Consider the following 20,348-nt stretch of genomic DNA (forward strand, 5'->3'; position numbering starts at 1 on the left):
AAGCCATGGATCAAAGGCTGAAGATAAGCAAATGGGAGTCTCAGTGACTGAGGTTAGGGAATCGGACAACCTGGATTCAAATCCAAACTTCTCCATTCCCTCGCGTCATAGGTCCAGAAGCAAAAAAAGCAAAACAAAAACAAAACAAAAAAAAAAAAAAAAAAAAAAAAAACTGAAGAGTATTCTGAGATAAATTAAAACCTAAATAAGCAAAAGTTCAGCATAACATATTCCTAGGCCCCAGGACGTATCTTAAGTACTAATCCCAGTGTCTTTACATGATCACAGCCACATGGGGCAGGTCATAGCTCTTTCCTCAGGTAATAACTACATATACTGGAACAGAGTATGTGCATATGGGTAAGGGCCAGGACCCAAGCATTCTGGATAAAGCATCCACAGTCCATATTCTTAGCCTCTAAGCCTACCCATCTTACCACAGGAATATAATATTTGACTTGAGAAATCAGAAACACACTAGTTTCCTGTCTACAGCGTCCTACATTGCCTCTGGACCAACGACTTACCCTCTCAGAACTAAATAAGCACTTTTTTAAATATCTGACAATAAAAAGAGATCATAGAACTTTTAAAAAGCAGCAAACGATTTGCATGTACAGATGTGAAAAATCCTATGAACTATTCAGAGCCAAAGATCTTTGAATGAATTCAGGGAGACATTTGCCTTGTGTGCTACTAGAATAGGGCAGACTGGGTGAGTGGATGGCTGGGCGTTGCCAGGCTTTATCAGTAACTTAGAAGACATAGTCTATTGGGACGCTTTTGTAAAAGGAAATGGGTAAGAGGCAGCCCATTGTAATGCTGGCAAACTCGAGAATGGGGAGTGGACTGGGGTTCTTTGAGACAGTAGAACTTAGGTCTGCAAACCCACCTCTCAGAGCCTCAGTAATGCTCCTGCCAAATAAATGATTGGCTCAACATGAAATTAACTCTGATCCTGAAGGAAAGCATCAGGCAAGTGGGAAGTTCTCCCTTCCTGCCGAGCCCCTCCCCACTTCCTCTCTGGCCCAGTCCCCTGAGACTCCTGCTTTACCCACGTGATGGGAAGCTGCCAGGTGCTTCCCTCTGGGAATTGGTTTCCTAAAGTGGTATGAGGGTGTTCTGAGAAAAAAACAAAAAAGAAAAGCAAAAGAAAAAAGAAGCCAGCCACATTTTCATCCCTGTGTTTACCTGCTTACAGGTGCAACTGGCAAGGGAGCATCCTCTCCAGCAGGGCTCCTTGTTCTCCTGCAATTAAAGGCGCCTTGCTAATCCTTCTGTCTCCCAGATGCTCTGAGAATATTTTTAACTCATCTCTTTTATATGCCTCACACTGAAGACATCTTATTATTCATTTCAAACAACTCGACAACTCCTCTCACTTGGTCCCCCATCCCATTCTGATACACAAAAGGAGAGTGAGTTATAGCAATCTCAAGCCCAGAGCTGTAAGGATTTCTTCTGTTCCCATCCTTACATGGTGGCCCAGCTCAGGGCGTCAGCCATGACATGAAGACTCATGCACTTCAGTTTCATTTTGTTCAGAGTAAGCTTACAATACCACATGCACTGCTGTGAACGTTGAAGCAGCAGTCTTGGGCCAGGCTGAGACAAAGCTGAAACCATATAGATAAGAAAACCAGGACAAACATTCCCAACACAGAGTTGTCAACTCCACAACCACCATTACCTTTTTGTCACTAAGATAGCCACTAGGTAAAGAGATCGTTTGCGTAAGTAGAGAATTAATTGCCTTTTGTGATACAGTTTAAATAATCTTGAAATGGCGTAGCAATTATTGTGTGCTTACTGTATTCAGGGGCAACAGGTTAAGCTTGTACTGAGTGTGAGTTCATGTCGTTCTCATAACTAATCTGAGGTGGGAATAGGTTTTCTCATCAGTTACCTACCTATCAGAAAGCAGACCCACCAGCAGTCTCCAACCCAGAGATATACAGCTATGAGTAGAGAGTCTTGCCTCCAGAGTCTTCACTCTTAGCCAGACTGCCTCAGGGTCTGGAGTGAAATAGTCAAAGTGATTGTAAATTAAGCTTAAAGTCTGGACCTCAAGCTGCAGTTAGAGATAGTGTGGAAAGGGAAGCCCAGCTCCATGTTAGCTAAAATGGCAAAACAGATTTAACTCATAAACTATTAACATAGAAAAGAGCTACACTCGATCCCTGTCTATGCAGAGAGGACTAGGGGTAATGAAGCAGTAAAGAGAATAAAATATTACAATAATCTCAAGGTCAGGCTAATCATTATCAAATCCACCGGGGTTTGTTCACACATTGGCAGCTTTGAAGCTCCCTGAGAGGGTAGCAGACAGGCACCCTCTCTATAGCTGATGGCTAGAACAAAGCTCTTTTGACTTCCCGAAAGTTTCTCAGGCAGGCTAGATTCCTCCCAGGACAATGGCCTTGATCCTATGGAAACTAAACCTAAATGTATTCGTGTATTTATAGGCCAAGATTGAGACCTAGTCTACAAAGCAGATCAGAGAACCTGGGCAGAGAATATTGCCAAGGCTTCTGGTAAAGGGAAGGCAGATTTAGAAGAGAAGGGAATTGGAGACAAGGTGGGACAGCCAGATGAGTTGGAACCCAGAGTGATGATCCTTTGTTCTCTTACCCTGAAAGTGCCACAGAATTCTCAAGATGATGTGCCTGGGCCTCCATACATTATCCCTGGCCTCTCTCTCCTTTAGCTCACAGTGGTGAGTGGCTCTGTAAGGAACACACACATGGCCTCACACTGGTACACACCTATCAATCACCCCGGGAGGTTTCAGAAGTCTCCAAAGCCAGCTGCATTCTACCTTGGCCCTTGTGACTACCCATGCCTTAAAGTGGTTGTCCATTAGTTGATCCTTAACTTTTGTTAATTGACCTAAATATCTGTTCTTTGCAACTCTTACTAGAGAGGCCAGATTCCCAGTTTAATCCACCTTGGGTCTGGTCTCAGTATCTCCAGGTCTCTGAGAACCTGATAGACTCTAATTGTTCAGACTTTTCTCTCCTGACCATGAGCTCCTGGAGGGTTGGAGCTGCCTCGATTATATTTTTCATGCCCTGTGTGTCTGTGATATCTTATTCATAGGGTCACACAATGACTGGCAGGGCAGGCCATGTCTAAGGTTGTTTCTGGCACGTCAGGTGCCACTCGAATTCTTACACCATCTAAGCACCTAAGTTCACCGTGCAGTCTTCAAGGTGATGCCTCAGAATCGCTTCTTATGAAAGAGGATGCTAAACATGCCAGATTGGTGACTTCCCCACATCACAGATTGGAGAAGAAACTGGAGAGGCCAGGACAATACAAAAATCACTTCAATCACATTTCACCCTATGTTAACCTAAAGCCACATAGTGAGGTCAGAAGATGCAGCTAACCACCCTGTCACTGGTTGCTAGGAGACTTTGAAGTTTGGTGGCCACAGATTGAAGCCTGGCTAGTAAGAATTACTAGGTCGGGGAGACCAGTCTTCATCTTCATTTCACAAGCACATTTCTAGACCTTCTCCCAAACCACTGTCTGCTCTCACAGCCCAGGGCAAAGTCACCTGGCTCTTGTGTACCCTAGCCCAGGTCCTTAGACAAATACAGGGGGGACAAAAAGCAGGGTGAGCCCCATGAAGTGGCTGTCATCCAAGAATCACAGGTGCATTTTGTTGCAGTGAGCTGAGCTGATCATTTCTACCAGTTCTCGGTTTCACTCTAGCTTGAAACTCCGGCATCCCCTGGCCCTTCCTTCCATTGTCACCTTCCTGCCTGTCATCCTTGATATCACATTTTCTGGCCCCAGACTGTTGCACTTCTCTATCTGGTGTGTTTTACAGCTGCGCGACTCTGGTTTTGTTCCGGTTGGAATATCTTAAAACCTATCTCCTCCTCATTCCTTCACTTTTACCTACCAAGTCCCTATGGTCTAGTCACTTCAAGCCTCTATTTATACCTCATTATTATGATGTAAGCACAGTGTTTGGTCAGTCATCAGCAAATCATTACAACACACGTGTGCATGCACACACGCCCGCACGGGCCTACACACGCACCTTCAGACCTTATGCTAGGCAATGGGGAATTCATACAGAGGAAAAAGCAGAAGTTAAAGTACTTCCCTGGTTTCCTTAGTCTAATGGAAGAATCAAATGCTAAGCAAGGAAACAGACACACAAAGGGAGATTTACAGACCACGATGTGCATTAAGAGACTGGGAAGGGGTCCTGTGACATTAACTTCCCTGCCAGTGTTATGGAAATGAGCTGCAAAGGCATCCTGAACAGTCCTGATGGTCATTTATTGGGGTCAGGCTTACTTACGAGGGCTAGGCCAGCACAAAGTGGTATTTACTGCAGAAGGTGGGTATCTGTATACCTACCCTCACTTGAGTGCTGCTGCCTTCGAGTCTGGCACAGAGGTGAAGCTGTGTGAAGAAGGGGAAGGAGAGCTGGGAGGGAAGCCAACCGGACAGAGCCAGAGTACCCACTGTAGGCAAAGGAACATGGAGCTTCACATCACAGTGCCCTTCATCCGCAGCCTGTTCTTCACTATTGATTGAGAATCGATTAGGCAAGTCGCTTAACCACCCCGAGTCACAATTCTCTCTTCTCACATAGGAAAAGGCTTTTTGAGTTGTTGTCCATTCTACCTCCGACACCCTACGGTAGCTTGAAGTGATGATAGATTTGCACCTGATGCCTTTTGGAAGAAGAAGGGAGCAGTTTTGTGCTAATTTCGCTTACTGACAGTTCATTTTCCAAAGCAACAGCCTAACAAATCATGGGGCCAATTAGTGTAAGAGAAACAATTGATCCCTGTGCTCTGTGAGCTCAGCCCACCGCCTCGGTGGTTTGCGGCGTATTTGGGGAATGCTGCACAGCGCTAAATGGAAACTAATTGGACAGATGCAGCTGTAAATTGCATGGCGCTGCACTACACTGCAAGCTTCCGATGGCAGCCGCATGGCCTGACAGTAATGGGAAAACTATTACCAGGCTTCCCGTCACACACTGAAAACCAGCCCAGCTGGAGGCACCGTCCTGCCCCCTTGTCTTACAGTGGGGGACATGGAGGCTCACCCAGGGAACAGAGGCTGGACAAGATACCAGAGCACCTGTTCAGCGTTGGTTCCCTTTAACCCTGACCTTACCTGTTGTCCTGGCAGCCTTCTCAAATAAAGAGCCATAGGAGTACAATCTCGACGCCTAATGGTTTAAGGATACTGTATCAAAGTCCTGGATAATTACTGGGTAATGGAAACAAGTGGGGTGTGCTGTCTCCCGTGCCAGTGGCTGGGAGTCTCAGACCAGTGTCTACAGGATGATTCTTTCCTTGCTCTGAAAGGATCTGGTGTTCTTCTCATGGCTTGCTGACCTTCTTTGACAGCCCGTGATTCCTGCTACAGTTCTATATAGAGTTCTCTATGTATGCTTGTTTTTCTACAGTTTCCCCCTTGGATAAAGATATCTGTGATTTCGCATTAGGGTCTCACCCTGCTCCAATATGACCTTTCCTTACTCTGTACGTAATTAGTGGTCCCAAAGTAGGGCATATCCTGAAATGCTGAGATTTGGGACTTCAGGGTATATACTGGGGAGGAAGGACAGCACTTGTTTCAGTCTGCAACAAGAGCATATGGTTTCAAGAACTGAACTTTTGGGCTGGGTAACAACTCTTCATTATTAAGCACGCCCTACACAGGGCAGAACGCTGAGAAGTTTCCATGGTTGTATTTAATTCTCACCTCCATTCAGAGAGTCTGGGAAGTCTGTCCTACATAACAGTGCAGATCATGGCAAATGTACAATTCAGGTGTGGCCTGTGTCGGGCTGGAATCATGTCTTGACACACTACCCTGAGGTCTTATGTCTGTGGGTCATAAGAGTCATTCTTTGCCTCTGCCCATCACCAGACCCCCCCCCTTCCTCACTTCCTCACTGTGTGCAGGAAGCCACTGGCATCCCCAGCTTCTCTGCCCCACCCCTCCTTCCATGGGCCTCAGTGTAATCAATTCACATTCTTGCAAGTTGTCTGCATGAGGCGCTTTCTTGTGACCAAGACAAAGGTTAATTTCAAATTTGTAACCACATAAAGAGTAATTTTCCGTTAAATATAATGACCTCGTTTCTGTAGTGACTTGTAGCAAAACATGCTGTTTCATCTCATGCAATCACACTCATTTACCTACTTGCTACAATAATTTTATACCACAAGTTAAAACGTTGAAATCGTCAGTTATATTGCTAAATACCAACGTCGGCAGTTAGGATTCCTCATGCAGGAAGAAAAGGAAATAAAAATAACAGTTTTAGGGAAACAGAAATAGAGGCGATCTAAGTGCATTAGGAACTATTCAGGTGCACAGAGACAGCCAGAACATGGAACCAGCCGTGCCTGGTGGCAACCCATATTAGCTGTGTCACCTAAGATATGCTATTCTGCTGATTAGTTTATGTCAACTTGACACCCACTTAGTCATGCCTTGGAAGAGGGAACCTCAATTAAGGAACTCCCTCCATAAGATCCGCCTGTGGGGCATTTTCCTGATTGCTAATTGATGGAAGTGGACCCAGCCCACTGTGGTCTAGGCAGATGGGCATAGGCTGTAGAAGAAAGGTAGCTGAGCAAGCCAGGGGAAGCAAGCCAGCGAGCAGCATCCCTCCGTGGCCTCTGCGTTAGTTCTTGCCCTAATTTTCTCTGCTTTTGCATCCCTCAACGAGGGACTATGAAGGATAAGATGACGTAAGCTCTTTTCTCCTCAGTTTACCTTTGGCCATATCATTTACCACGGCAACAGAAAAGCAAACTGGGACAGTTACTCAACCCTGCTGGGTCTCAGTTACTTCAACGGTGAAAGCAGGGGAGGGGTGTTTGTAACGTTATTGAATGGGTGAGACAAATGAGAGTTGCACATACAGAGCACCTAGCATAATGAATGCCTAGCAGGTAGTGAGAACGCTCTGAATAGTATCATTTTTATTTAAAAAAAAGTCTGATAAAAATAAAAATATAAAGTCTGAATCCTTATTCATACTGAGATATTCTAAGTTCTCTCTCTCTCTCTCTCTCTCTCTCTCTCTCTCTCTCTCTCTCTCTCTCTCTCTCTCACACACACACACACACACACACACATCACTTATTTGAGAGCATAAATTGACCCCATTGTCCCCATGCCCGTTCAACCTGAGCATTTAAAAATGCTATGACAGACTGAAAGACCCCAGCTGATATCCCACTAGCCTTCCTGGAATAGGGGAGGAGCTTGGGAAAGTGGTGGCTGTCCAGCTCTTCTCAGCTTAGCGAGTCTATAGAGCTGCCCATGGGTGTAGGAGCAGTGGCTGCTCGGGTGGACACGGTCAAGGTTTCCTTCTGACCTGCTTTCAGTGAAGTCACAGAAGTTGCTCTTGGGAAAGGACGTTAAAACGTGCTATTTTCCCCACCCCATGGCTGATGTCTCCACATTCAAAATGTGCAAGAGAGAAGGGCGAGAGAGCACACTGAGATCTGTCTGTCCTCAAAGTATTATTATGAAAACGTTCAACCACACAGATAGTTTTGTAAGGCTAACTCTAAAACTTAACCCTCTGCCACATTTTCTTTCTCTGGCTCTAAATGGGTTAAGAGATCAGTAACAGAACAGATACTAGCTATGTCAGAAGGGCTCAGAGCTACTGGAGTCTCATTGTTTCTAGACCCTTTCAGCAAACAGTTCAAGAAAAATATTTTTTTAAATTATAACCCAATATTGATGCTTCCGTTTCAGATTTAGCATTACAGGGTTTCTTTTTAAGTTTTCCAAATATCTATGTCTCACCTCTATCCTATGGACCATCTTGCTTGCTAGTAACGGTGTATTTATGTTCTTGCTTTATTCTAACATATGTCCAAAGCTGTCTGAAAAATTTTATTCCAACATGCATTATGGCTGATAATGAGCCAGGTACGCACTGGAGTTGCCCTGGTCCCTGTGTCCTAAGCCTGCTTCCTCTTGTGACAAAGATAATGAGAGTGGCTAATACTCAGAAATCCCTGGGTTTCAAGTGCCAGAAAACTGATCAAATAAACTGATCTCAAAAACTTTTAGTGACAGAAGGAAACTGCTGATGTGTGTCATTGAGAACTGTAGGGTAGATTCTCAATAGTGATGGGATCCAGGCTCTTAGATCCCAGTGTAAATCAGAAACTGACCTTCAGCTCTTTCATTTCTCAGTAACTTGATCTCCCAGACACTCCCTTACCACACTCTAGTGCCTCCCAGACCTGACTCTGTTAGCTCCAAGGAAGCCTTGTTGAGTTTGTGAGCCCTTGCTACCAGCATAGCCATAATGTATAAGGTAAACATGTTGGATTGAGAATCTTTAACTTATTAGCCTCAGGAAAAAAAATCCCTAAATTAAGTGCCTTCCATTCAATATGCTAGATACGTTAAGCAGACTGCTTCCCAGCCCTATGAAGGAAGACACCTTTTGGTTTTCCAAGCAAAGGAGCTGAGGCTTTATATAAGAAGGTGATTTTTTTCAAAGCCACAGCACCATGGAAGGATTGAAATCCCTCTGTCACATGACATACCTGACATTCCCTGCACAGCAGCACTGGAGCCTGCTGTGTGTAGACTAGGAGTTGAATCATGGGGACATCCAGACCAGTCCTCCAATTATGATGATGTTATAGGTACCCTATCTCATGAGCTCTGGGATTTTGAGTGAGCCCCCGTGTTAGGAATCTACTGTTCAGGCCTGTTTCCCTGGTGAATTTTTACAAATCAGCTTCCATGTCACATGGCTGATTGCTAAGTGATTAAACATACCTGGCTCTTTGCCTGTGAACCACATTTTATCACAGGTCTGGGATGCTTTTTGCTAGTTGACTAACTCATCTCTCTGTTTTAAGCAAGGTCCTTGTCACATCTTTCCAGATCTGTGTGTTTATACCATATGACTAGAGAGCTGTTAAGAAACTGTTATAGCTGTTGTCGTCTTAGGAGATTTACAAAAGAGGGAAAGAAATGCTGAGGGCTAGAGAGGATGCACACATTTCCTGAGTCCCACACCTCATTTTAATTGCCAAGGAAAAGGAAGGGTTAGGCAAACAGATGAAGAGCTCAAGGGGCTAGAGGAGGGGATCAGAACAGACTTGCACCCCAGATCTTACTGATTCATTCATTGCAAACTTTCACTTTAAATATATACTGACAGAAACATAGACAGAGATAGACTAGTGGCTGCCAGTAGCTATGAGGGAAAGGGACGAGCTGTTTATTGATACGGAATGTCAGTTTGGGAAGATTAAGATTTTGTGCAGGTGGATGATTTCAGAACAATGTGAACATGCTAAATGCCATCGAATTGCATATTTAAAATGCCAAAGTCTAAGTTATGTATATTTTTAAGTATAAATGCTCCAAATCCTTAGTATGTATCAGGCTCTGTACTTGATCAATAGGGAGAGAGGAAACAGCATTGTAACCTTGAGATGGATACTAATCAACACAGTCCCCTCCACAGAAGGGCAAACTGGGCAGTTCCCTGCCCACCTACCCCAATGAAAGGCACAGAATTCAAGAGGACATGGGGGACACAGAGAAGTAGCATCTGTATTAAATTCTGTATTCAGAAAAGAGCCGATCTTTTTCTGCATGTGGAGCTACAGAATATTTCCGAAGGGAGACTGTGACTCATTCAAGGGCCAGACAAATGACTATGTGGCATTATGTGTAGGAAATGTTGGAAGAACCCAGGGAAATAGCCATTTCCCACTGGTGGGATGGGGAGGCCCTGCTAGGCTCTCCGACTTTAATCCCAAAGGCAAAGGAAGCTTTGGTGTGATTCCAATACCGAGGAAAGCCTTGAGGGAATTCGCCACATTTTTCACATTTTCTTTCCTCAGTCCCTTCACACTGTAATGTGACATCACAGGAAGCAGAGGCTTTCTTACCATGTGAGGACTGACTAGGCTACTCTCCTCATCCATATATGAAACAATGGTTACTTACCCTGGGTTCTGGGGATGGAAGATGTGAGGAGTGGATGAAATGAAAGACAGTAAGGAGACAAAATAAGTTGAAATTGGAAGGAGAAGGAGGGATTCTTGAAAGGCCAGGAGGGTTGCTTGTGGGAATGGAGAGAAGATGGTGTGTGCATTAAGTTTATAACAGGAAATAAAATTATTCTGTATTTTCTTCCATGCATAAAGCAATTGTTGTACCAACAATTGGTATAAATAAAGGGAGTCCTGTTTTAAAAATTAGTAGTAATGCCTCCAAGAAACAGCCTCCGTTAAGGACAGTAACAATAGACTTCCAAAGTTCTGGTGCACATAGAGATAGCCATCCTTCTCTTTCTTCAGAAACACGGTCATTCTGAACAAACTATTTTGAATATGCTTTTTCGAACTCAACAGGATACTGCATGAGATTTCCATAGCAAAAATAATACCTACGTTTCCGGAGGACTCTTGCCATGCTACGTAACCGTTTTACAATATAGAAACATGGATTTTTCTCAGCTAGTCAGTGACTACGCACACCTTTGGATGTTTCCAATTTTTCACTGTTCTTCAGCATCGTGGGGAGTATCTTGCATCCAAGTCTTTGTCCGCAGATTGCATTATTTCTGGATAATTAATTCCCTATGAGAGGAATCATAGGGTCATTTGGTGCATGATTTTCAGTCTTTGAAACACAGTCAACCAGCTCCCCAGAGAAGTTGCATTTCCACAGATAACAAGAAAGAAACCCTCCTCCCCAGGTGCCCTGAACCACACTAAGCATTTCATACTCTGACTTATTAATCTCTTAAAAGCACCAGAGAGATGCTGCCATTTTCCCTCTATTACACCTATACACTCTGTGTGGTCTGCGTTTCTCCATAGCTTCTCAACCCTGCGCTGTATCCTCTTCATTCTGAAGGGGAGATACCTGCCACTTTTGTCTGGCAACATTTGGGGTTCCATGTCATTCTTCATAGTCTACAAAAATCAGAGAGGGAAATCCAAGAAAGAGTGAGAGTGGGCTTCCAAGGGGTACACAGGCAGATGGGAGAGCTCTGTTTTGAACTATGTTCTCCCTGGCCCGAGAGCCTGTCCCCACTTCCCATTATCAAGGTACTGCTCACAGCAGGCAGCTGATCAAGGTACTACTGATCAAGGGGCCTCTCCAGCTGGATACAGCATGATCCGAAATTTTGTTCTTGAGAAAAACCTAAAACAAGATGCCAACCAGGGAACAGCTTCCTCCTGACCTGCTCCATGGAGCACTTGATGATGGGGTGCCCAGGGGGCTGGTACAGAGGTTGCCTCACAGTCTTGTTGGCACTGCATCACAGTGAATGCATCCAAAAATATGTTAGAAAAGAGAAAGGCTTTTTATAATGAGCCCAGGCCTCCCTTTGTCTTGTGAGGTTTTAACTACTGTAATTGCTTATCATGTGATGTAGTGGTTTTTGTGTGTGTGTATCTATTTTTATTCTGTCTTTCTACTTATCTGTATTTTGTTTTTGTTTTTTTTTTTTTTTTGTTTGTTGAATTTTGGTTTTCTTTGATGGTGGTATTGTTAGCATACTTAAAACATGATGGATATTTTTCCATGAACAGTCTTGCGTCGGGGGCATATGCACAATAATTGCATTAAAGCTAAACAGGGTAGAATTTATTCCTTAAAAAGAGCTAATGGTACAGTCTTCAGCAGATGACTTTCTAATCCATACTGTATTTAATTGGCTGTATTGAACCATAGTACAAATTAAGCCTTCTCTGTAATTTATTCTGTCAGACAGTAGCCCCCCAAACAATTTGATACTTCATTTAAACATTGTTAAATGGCTCATGGAAATTCAAAGAAAAAGAATTAATGATGCTAAGAATCCCTCTGTTCACAGAATGTGTCCTGTGTGAAAAGTCATGAATTAACCCAATGCAGCCATTCGATGAGCATTTATTGAGCGCCTACCTTGAGCATTCCACAGAGATGGCTCTGCCACCCATAATCCCCTTCTCTACGCACTATGTACCACTTACTGTCCCAGAGAAAACTTTTTAGGAACTGAAGAGAACCCACCATGGATCTTTTTCTGAAGACTTAACATTCCCGAAGCAAAGAGGAACGTGTGCTTAGAAGCCAGGGGCCTCCCATAACACAACCTTTGCCCTAGTCTTCTGGGAAGCTCCCATTTATTCGTCAAGATTTAGACTGAGCTCCCAGCCTCTTCTGGCAAGTCTTCCACATGTCCCCTCCCTGGTTTTGCTCCCAGCCTATGCAACATTCACTGAAGCTAAATATTACCATGATATGTTGTGGTTTTAGGGCTTTGCCGCCTGTCTGTTTTATGAGACCAGGAGACCATCTGCATAGACCCAGGTCATAGTCATCCCTTAGTACATATATGTGATGTGAATCACTGAATGTCCTGGATACATTTGGGGCAAAACAAATCAAAGAACTCTTACATGAAATGACAGATTGAGATTTGGCACCCTGGGGTTGGAGAAGTGGGAATTATCCAAAGGAAATGGAGGAGTAAGGGAAAGTTCTTTGATGAGCAAGATGCTGCATTTAGACTTTGATGCATGGCTGCAAGAGTGTTGGAAATAATATAGTTGCCTATGTAGCTAATGAAGCACGGGGGAAGGGGGAGAGAATGAATCACAGAGAAAATCACAGGGGCAGTGGTACAGAGGTAGGAAGGTGAAAACTCTGAAAGAGGGTTGTTTGTAGGGTGGGGGGGCCTAATGTTCCTGGAGAAGCTGATGTCAGACCGGACTGAGGACGGTGATGCCTGGGTGATCCCTGAGATTTCTCCCACCAACTTTGATCCACCATGTAGGGAAAGAGGGTGCAAAATATGGAGTCCTGAAAGCCCTGCTCTTAAGACCAACAACCTGCTTTACTGGCAAGCGCAGGTGTCTCCGAAGCACTGTTTCCATGAGCCACACAAACCAGGCATGAATGGAAGTTGCCCTCTCTCTCTCTCTCTCTCTCTCTCTCTCTCAGCTTTCCCCTCAGGTCTCAATCTCTCTGCCACAGCCCAAGTTTCCCCCACAGAAACACACTTCTTGGCTGAAGCGTTCTTTGTCACCTATGACCAGTGGTAGCCTGTCTTTGACATTTTGGCCTTGGCTGCTCGGCAGACACATAGGAAAGTTAGGCAGCATGACCTGGAAGGGATTCATAAGAACTAGTAGTCCAGGCCTTGCTTCCTTGACTACTTTCTCTGGGACCCCTGTAACTCACCTCTCTATGTTTTGGTTTACTACCCTCTCTGACCTCAGACATTTGTCCGAATTGCAGAGTCATTCCTTCCATCTACCCAGTTCTGCACTCTCTTGCTTTTTCTTCTCACGGTTTATAAGCATCATCTTTGGCTTGTTCACACTAGAGAGTCAGGCTTCTATGAAAATGAGACCTAGCTTCTACATAGCCCTGTTCTCATCATCAACACTTCACCATCCTGGGTAAGAAAGACACGTCTTGGGTTTGATAATGGTTAGGACAGTGCTATCCTTCAGTCTCTTTGTGAATAAACTCAGAGCCAAGCTATGTAATATTTAAGGTTCCTTCTGGCTCCACGTGCCTTTGATTGTGTTGTGTAATAAAAAAAATCTCTATCAGAAGACTAATTTCTAGGCTCAGTGAAGAAGCATTTGCATGATGCTCTGAGTTTCTAGAAAGAATATGAATTACACAACTGTAGAATTTACCAAATCCCAATGTGTGTGTATTTCTGTGTGTCCTATATTGTGTCTGCAGAGTAGAAGGTAGGGGAAAGCAGAGACATATTCCTTCACTGATGCTTAGTTTTCGAGTGGATGAGACACTTGGAGGGCACTGCTCTTTAACCTCTCATAAAATTAAATATGGGAAAAGATAATGCTACAAATATCTTTAAGTACGCGTGTGCATGAACTGACAAAGCTAACACTTTGCAAGGCAATATTAGGTATCATCAAGCATTAAGAATGTTTTGATTTAAAATACTTAATGAGGATCCGTAGATAAATTAAGACATCTCCATCTGCTATCTTCATGGGTAGGTGATATTTTACCATTGCACACTCATCTCTAAATCTAATTCCACCCGGAAGATTTCTAATCGCTGTTTAATTTTAGAGCAATATTCTGCTTGGCAATCAATAAGGCAGTGTCGTCAAACTTGGATTTAATAGGAGACGTGGATTACATCCTCTACATTATGCAGGGAAAGAAATACTTTCAGGGAAAAGGAGAGAAGAAAAGAATGTCTTTGTCTCCAATTTTCCCCTGCCACATACCATTCAAACTCACAAAAGCTTATAAATCAATACCCCATGTTGCGTGAATATAAATCTCATCAATTTTACATCATTAACACCATGAAAAAGCTACTACTCTCAGAGCAATTTTCCTCTGCTAGCTAAATCTGTCCTTTTGATGAAACAAAACAAGCAGATTCTGATTGTTTTGCTAACCAACCCTTCCTCCACCCACTTTAGTCACGTCAAAATCCACTCAAAGTATAAACTTCCCATATTACCAGTTTCGAGACTAAGGACTTTGGGTGGTGATGCCACGATGCTGTTCAGGAAGCAGTGGGTCCTTGGAAGGAGGATGTGGCAGAAGGGAGAGTTCTAAGGGTCAGCAGGTATGTGAGTAGCAGTTGCATTCTGGCAAATGAAGGCAAGGCAGAACATTCTAGAGCAGCAAATGGTTCACATGGTCAGAAGCCTAGTCAAGCAAGAGGCTGAGGAACTGACATTTTGTAAGGACAGTCATCTCTAGAATTAGGTGATGATCCTCATGAGAACCAGAAGCCAGAGAGCCAGGACATCCAAGTGGCTTTAAGGAACAGGAATCCTGGTACTGGACCTAAGAGAATACTTACCCTAATAGTTCTAAAGGCTTTCATAAAAAAGCTGCCTGTGCTATCTTTGTTTTTCCCTCCTTCCTGGTATTCAGGAATAGGAAAAATTTTTGTGCACCATAAAACACATTCCTTTTTCTTGTTGGACTATTTGAAAGTTACTCAAAAGTTAAGCTAGGGAAAATGGCAACAATAAGCAGATGTAATTCTAATTAAACATTTGCATACACAGGTATATTAGGGATAATTATGAATGTATATCCTTTAACAACACGCCCATAGCCAGCATCATTCTAAAGGGAATGAACTCAAAGCATTTTCAAATAAATGAGGAACAAGACAAGAATGTCTTTTCTCCCTATATCTGCTCAATATAGTACTTGAAATCCTTTTAGGTTTTTGAAGTTTGCCTTTTTAATTGCCTTTATTAATCTGCATAGAGCCATGGCTTTTGAACTGAGATCGTTTTGTGTGGTTTTTCTAGTAAGAAACTGTGGTGCAGAAAGGACTGGTGGGTGGTTTGCATTGGTACAAGGAATAGAACCCAAGCTTCTTTATGTAAAGAAAATGCTCTTTGTAAGGATTCTGAACTGACTGCAAGCATCTCTTTGTATCTACAAGTCTTTATAGAATATTAATTGATATGATATAGGGGATTGTTACAGGAAAATACCCAAAAGATGCCTGTCCATGTCCTAATAGGATGGGACACGTTGGTTCTTCCATAGCTTGAATAATAACAAAAGCAGAAAGGCTGATTTCAAACTACTGAGCACAAACCAGGTTTCCTCAGTTCACCAAGATGGGTGGAGCTTAGGGCAAGGCTTGGAGATGGCAGAGTTCAGGAAGATAGGGTCTAGTGTGTACAGTGGTCCAGAAGTCAGACCAATTTATCATCCATGACCATCCGAGTGAGAGAAATCCATCATGAATTTTAAGGGAATATTCCTTCAAGGAGAAGGAAGGCTAGCTCTGTTCAGGGGCTGCTTAACAGACACGCTGTTGTTCCATGTGGCCATTAAAAGAGAATTTTAAAATGGTGATGAAATCGGACATTGCAGACAGAGGGACTCCCGATGAAAGTGTGTGTGTGCACGTTGGCATGTGTGTGCACGTTGGCATATGCGTGCACCCCAACCTCTGCCCAAAATGGTGACTTTGCAAAAGAGAAAGTTACTCATTCCTCAACACAGAGTTTTCAACAACTACTGGGAAAACTCAGTAATCACGCAAAACTAGAATACTGTGCCGTTCACAGCACTCCCTGGAGTTTTTCAAGGGACAGCCCCTCCTTTGTAGGCAAAGGCCCGAGAACAAGTGCATTCACTCTTGAGACAGATTGGACCGAGCTGTGCTGTGAAGGTTGCAGGCAGAAGCATGTGGGCTGATTTCGACTGGGAGGCTTTGGCAGTCACCTCTGCAGATGCTCACTTCCATATGAACAGTCCTGGTTTATCTCTGGTCACAGCAGTGAGACCATGGAGGGAGACCTCCCTTTCTCAAGGGCAGGCATAGCTCTTTTTCCTTCCATCTGTATCAGACAGCTTTCCCAAAGCCCCTTGGGCCTTTCACATGTGGCAGAAACACATCTCTTATTGATCAACAGCTCGAGGGGGTATGTTCTCTGAAACATACTCATCCTTTTGTGTGTCCCCAGGCCCTTCAGCATCACCATGCTGTTCATGAAATTTCCTACATCGCGAAGGACATCACAGATCACCGGGCTTTTGGATACGTTTGTGGGAAGGAAGGGAATCACAGATTTGTGGCCATCAAAACCGCCCAGGCGGTAAGTATTCCTGTCCAATACAGGTGTTATCCTTGTAATTGTCCAGGAAAGAGCCAACACTGTTGATTTTCCAAGACCCAGCCTAACCAAGTGATGTACCACCACTGTGAGCTGATGTGCAGAATCACACGTAGGAAAGATATACAGCCTTATAGCAAAGAAACGTGGCCCTGCCCATTCAGTTTTTTTTTTAATCCTAATGGGTATTTCCTAATGACTAATTATTTTCCCTTTCTGATTAAGCTAGATAGAGACATGTATACAAATAAGTTTTCTTGTGTTCATAGCTTCATTTAAAAAGAAAATAGGAGAAAACAAATAGCTGTTTTGCATATGGCCTGCCCTAATTTTATTGTATTCCAAATCACTAATAAATAAAAGCAATGCTTTTTATGCTTATGATTATTATGAACTTGCAAATATAATTAGTTGAAGAAATGAACTTTAGCCTAGAAGCAATTTGCTAAACCAATATAAACAAGGTAGAATTAATTAAGAATGGAATGCTTTCAGTTTAATAGAAAAAGGAAGGGCTTCGGGTTGGAGCCAGAGACAGAAATTAGTAGCAGTGGTTCAGCAGTCCTCTTGGTTAATGTGCGCCACCACCCTTCACTCCAGGCTGAGCCTGTTATCCTGGACTTGAGAGATCTCTTCCAACTCATCTATGAGCTGAAGCAAAGAGAAGAACTGGAAAAAAAGGCACAAAAGGATAAGCAGTGTGAACAAGCCGTGTACCAGGTATTTCTATACCTTTCTCCCAGTGCTGCAGAAGATGGGGCCCACAATAAACAGATGGGAAACTCCTCAGTTTCCAAGCTGACTCCTCCTGGTGCTGAGCAGCAGTAAACAGAGATGAAAGGTTCCTGTGTAGATTACAGACACCCACACCAAGCCGTTAGAAGTGATCCTTTTTGTTTTGTTTGTTTGTTTGTTTGTTTCTGAGACTCTAGATAGGTTAGAGAAAGGGAACTCTTTAATCCAGGGGAAGATTTCAGGAGAGGAAGAGGAAAGGCCCAGAGCAGCTTTGCTGGGTTTCCTGTTGTTAATGCCAGGAGTGGGTGGGGAGAGAGCTGCAGGATTTGGAGTTTCTTTGTGTATTTTCTGCATTAATGGCCTCCTCTCCTATCCTAATCAATGCTGGCTCTCTACTGTGCTGTAGCATCTGAAGATAATCTCACTTCTCTTCCTTTGCATCCTTTGCTTTCACCCTCCCTTCCCTCGCTGGGATAGACCATTTTGGAAGAGGATGTTGAAGATCCCGTGTACCAGGTAATTTCTGAACCACGTTAGGGTTTTGCATGCAGCTGTGAAGGCCCTTTTGACTGAAACTTGAGCATTCTGTTGAATGCAGAACCTGCAGAAGAATTAAGATGATTTCTGAAGGCCAGGGTTGCCAGCCTCTGCAGGGAGAGACATTTTCCACACTAAGAAGCCAGCAGCCGCGATGGGAGATCTAGAGATCCACTTCCTTCTTCATACCCCTGCCTCAGACCCCTCCAATATCTGGAAAGTTTGATCCTAGAAATAAATGTTTTTCAGTGGTCTCTCGACTGTTGTAACTTTCTTAGAGACAAGATGGATAATGAAGTAGAATCTATAAGCTAAGAATTAGGGTTGAGGGGCTGACATTTGCATGACATTTGAGCGCAAACCTAATGAACGGTTTTTGAGCTTTAGCAAGGCTGTGAGGATATTTTTGAAGCCCCGATGATGTAGGCTAACCCTCTGATTATTTGGCTCAGGGCACAAAGCTGCTATAAAATGAGCAAATCCTCAGACACCTCCGTACAGGGCTTCCTCTGCACTCTCGTCAAGGTCCACAGCACAGCGGACCTCTTGAGGTCAAGTCCAAGGTCTATAAAAAGATTCAGAAAGAAAGGAAGAAGTGGTTTTTACCCACTCTCTCCTGTGCTTACTTCTAAGGAGAAAAAGTGCAACAAATTTCACACTCGACTTAATGAACCTAAAAGCAAACCTTCAACTTGTATTTCTAACCATGATACTCGGGCATGGTTTATGTCTTTCCTACGTATGCATACATTCATAGCAACAGCTACTAAGGCTATGCTGGAAATAAGATGATAAATAGATACATGCATAGATAATGTCTCAAAGTAGAAGTATCAAGCACATCTATGGTAAACACAATATAGAAATACATTACTCAACACACCTCTACTTTTGAGGGATGAAGAGAAAGAACTTATAGCGGGAGCTTCCACCACTGCTTACTGGGCTCAGGGAGGATGAGAATGGTGGCCTTTTGCAAACACTTAGCCCTTTAATGTCTGCAGTGTACACAGAAAAAGTCAAAGTTCACTATTCTATACTGATAAGATTCTGTTTAGGGGATCATGGAGGTTGGGGCTTCTGAGCTCTTGAACAATAGCCTGGGACCTCAGGAAGGCAACGGGACTATAGCGTGCAGTTTGCAAGGCTATAGCCCCACAACACCATTCCATTCAGCTGCTATGCAGACAAAATGCCACTGGATGAAGACATCACCTCTCCAGAAGGACGTGCAGTTGCCCAGTGCCCTCATGGCACAGGCCAACCAGCAAAGCTCTGCAGTGTTCTTTGGCAGGGTCCATTTCACCCCAGTCCCCATTTCCGATACACCTCTTGTGCCTTTTTCTGTGATGCTTGCTGTGATTTGCATCTAAATTCGAAATGCTTTTCTCGTCTTTCTTTCTTTTTTTCCTTCTGCTTTTTCCTCTCTGGCTGCTCCTGCACTAGTACATTGTGTTTGAGGCTGGACATGAACCGATCCGTGATCCTGAAACAGAAGAAAACATTTACCAGGTATAAGATTCTTGCTTCTTCCTTTGCACCTTTTGCCAGCAAATGCTAGTAGCATACCAACAGGCTCAATACTGAGAGGTTCAAGAAGTCAGGGTCTCTTGGTCATCCAGGAGTGGGAGGTGCCTTTGGGAACAATGATGTTGGTTCCCCAGCAGTTTCCTGTAGTCATTGTTGACCTCTTTAGTGGCCAGTTGGGTATAGTGTTTAAATCTGGAGCAGACCATAGGTGTTTTAAGTTGCATTATTTCGGTTAGGGTTTCGTTGCTGTGAAGGAGCACCATAGCCAAGACAACTCTTATAATGGAAAATGTTTAATTGAGACTGGTTTACAGTTTCAGAAGTTCAGTCAATGTTCATCATGTCAGGAAGCAAGGCAGTCTGCAGGCTGGCTTGGTGCTGGAGATGGAGCCGAGTGAGAGTTTGACCTCTTGATGTAAAGGCAGCAGAGTAAGACTGTCTCACACTGAGCATAGGAGACCTCAAAGCCCACCTCCACAATGACACACTTCTTCCAACAACGCTACTTCAGCAAGGCCACACCTCCTAATAGCGCCACTCCCTAAGGGCCAAGCATTCAAACACACGAGTCTATGGTGGCCATATTTATTCAAACCACTGTAAGCAAAAAAACCCAAGCATTCCACTGTACTGAGATAACACACTGTAGAATTGCAATCTACCAAGCAGAAGGGTCTTTCACCTCTCAATGTAATGCATGCATCCAGTTTGTTCAAACACCAAACTTCCCTCCTATGCATTACCGGACAACATTCTATATAAAACATTCTACATGAAAGCAGCATTGGGAGGGTGACTGGGATGAAGGGGAGCGCAGCTGAAGGGTTTCGCCATCCTGAAGGGGAAGCTCTGTGACTCACGACTGTGGAGAACACTTAAAATTGTTCTAAACACATCCAACTCTTA

General features: G+C 43.7%; 1 protein-coding gene across 4 annotated transcripts in view; it reads left to right on the plus strand.

Annotated features, from left to right (window-relative positions):
- Positions 1–20,348, plus strand: part of DAB1 (DAB adaptor protein 1) — a gene marked incomplete at both ends in the record, with an annotated part of 238,912 nt that overhangs the window by 170,150 nt on the left and 48,414 nt on the right. For all 4 annotated transcript variants that reach the window (XM_080921819.1, XM_080921821.1, XM_080921820.1 and 1 more), the window contains 4 exons: positions 16,491–16,622; positions 17,241–17,360; positions 17,853–17,891; positions 19,359–19,424. In XM_080921819.1, coding sequence (XP_080777945.1) covers positions 16,491–16,622; positions 17,241–17,360; positions 17,853–17,891; positions 19,359–19,424 — 357 coding nt within the window. The remainder of the gene's footprint in view (positions 1–16,490; positions 16,623–17,240; positions 17,361–17,852; positions 17,892–19,358; positions 19,425–20,348) is intronic.

Source organism: Micromys minutus (assembly GCF_963924665.1).
Source record: "Micromys minutus genome assembly, chromosome: 9".
Classification (NCBI taxonomy): domain Eukaryota; kingdom Metazoa; phylum Chordata; class Mammalia; order Rodentia; family Muridae; genus Micromys; species Micromys minutus.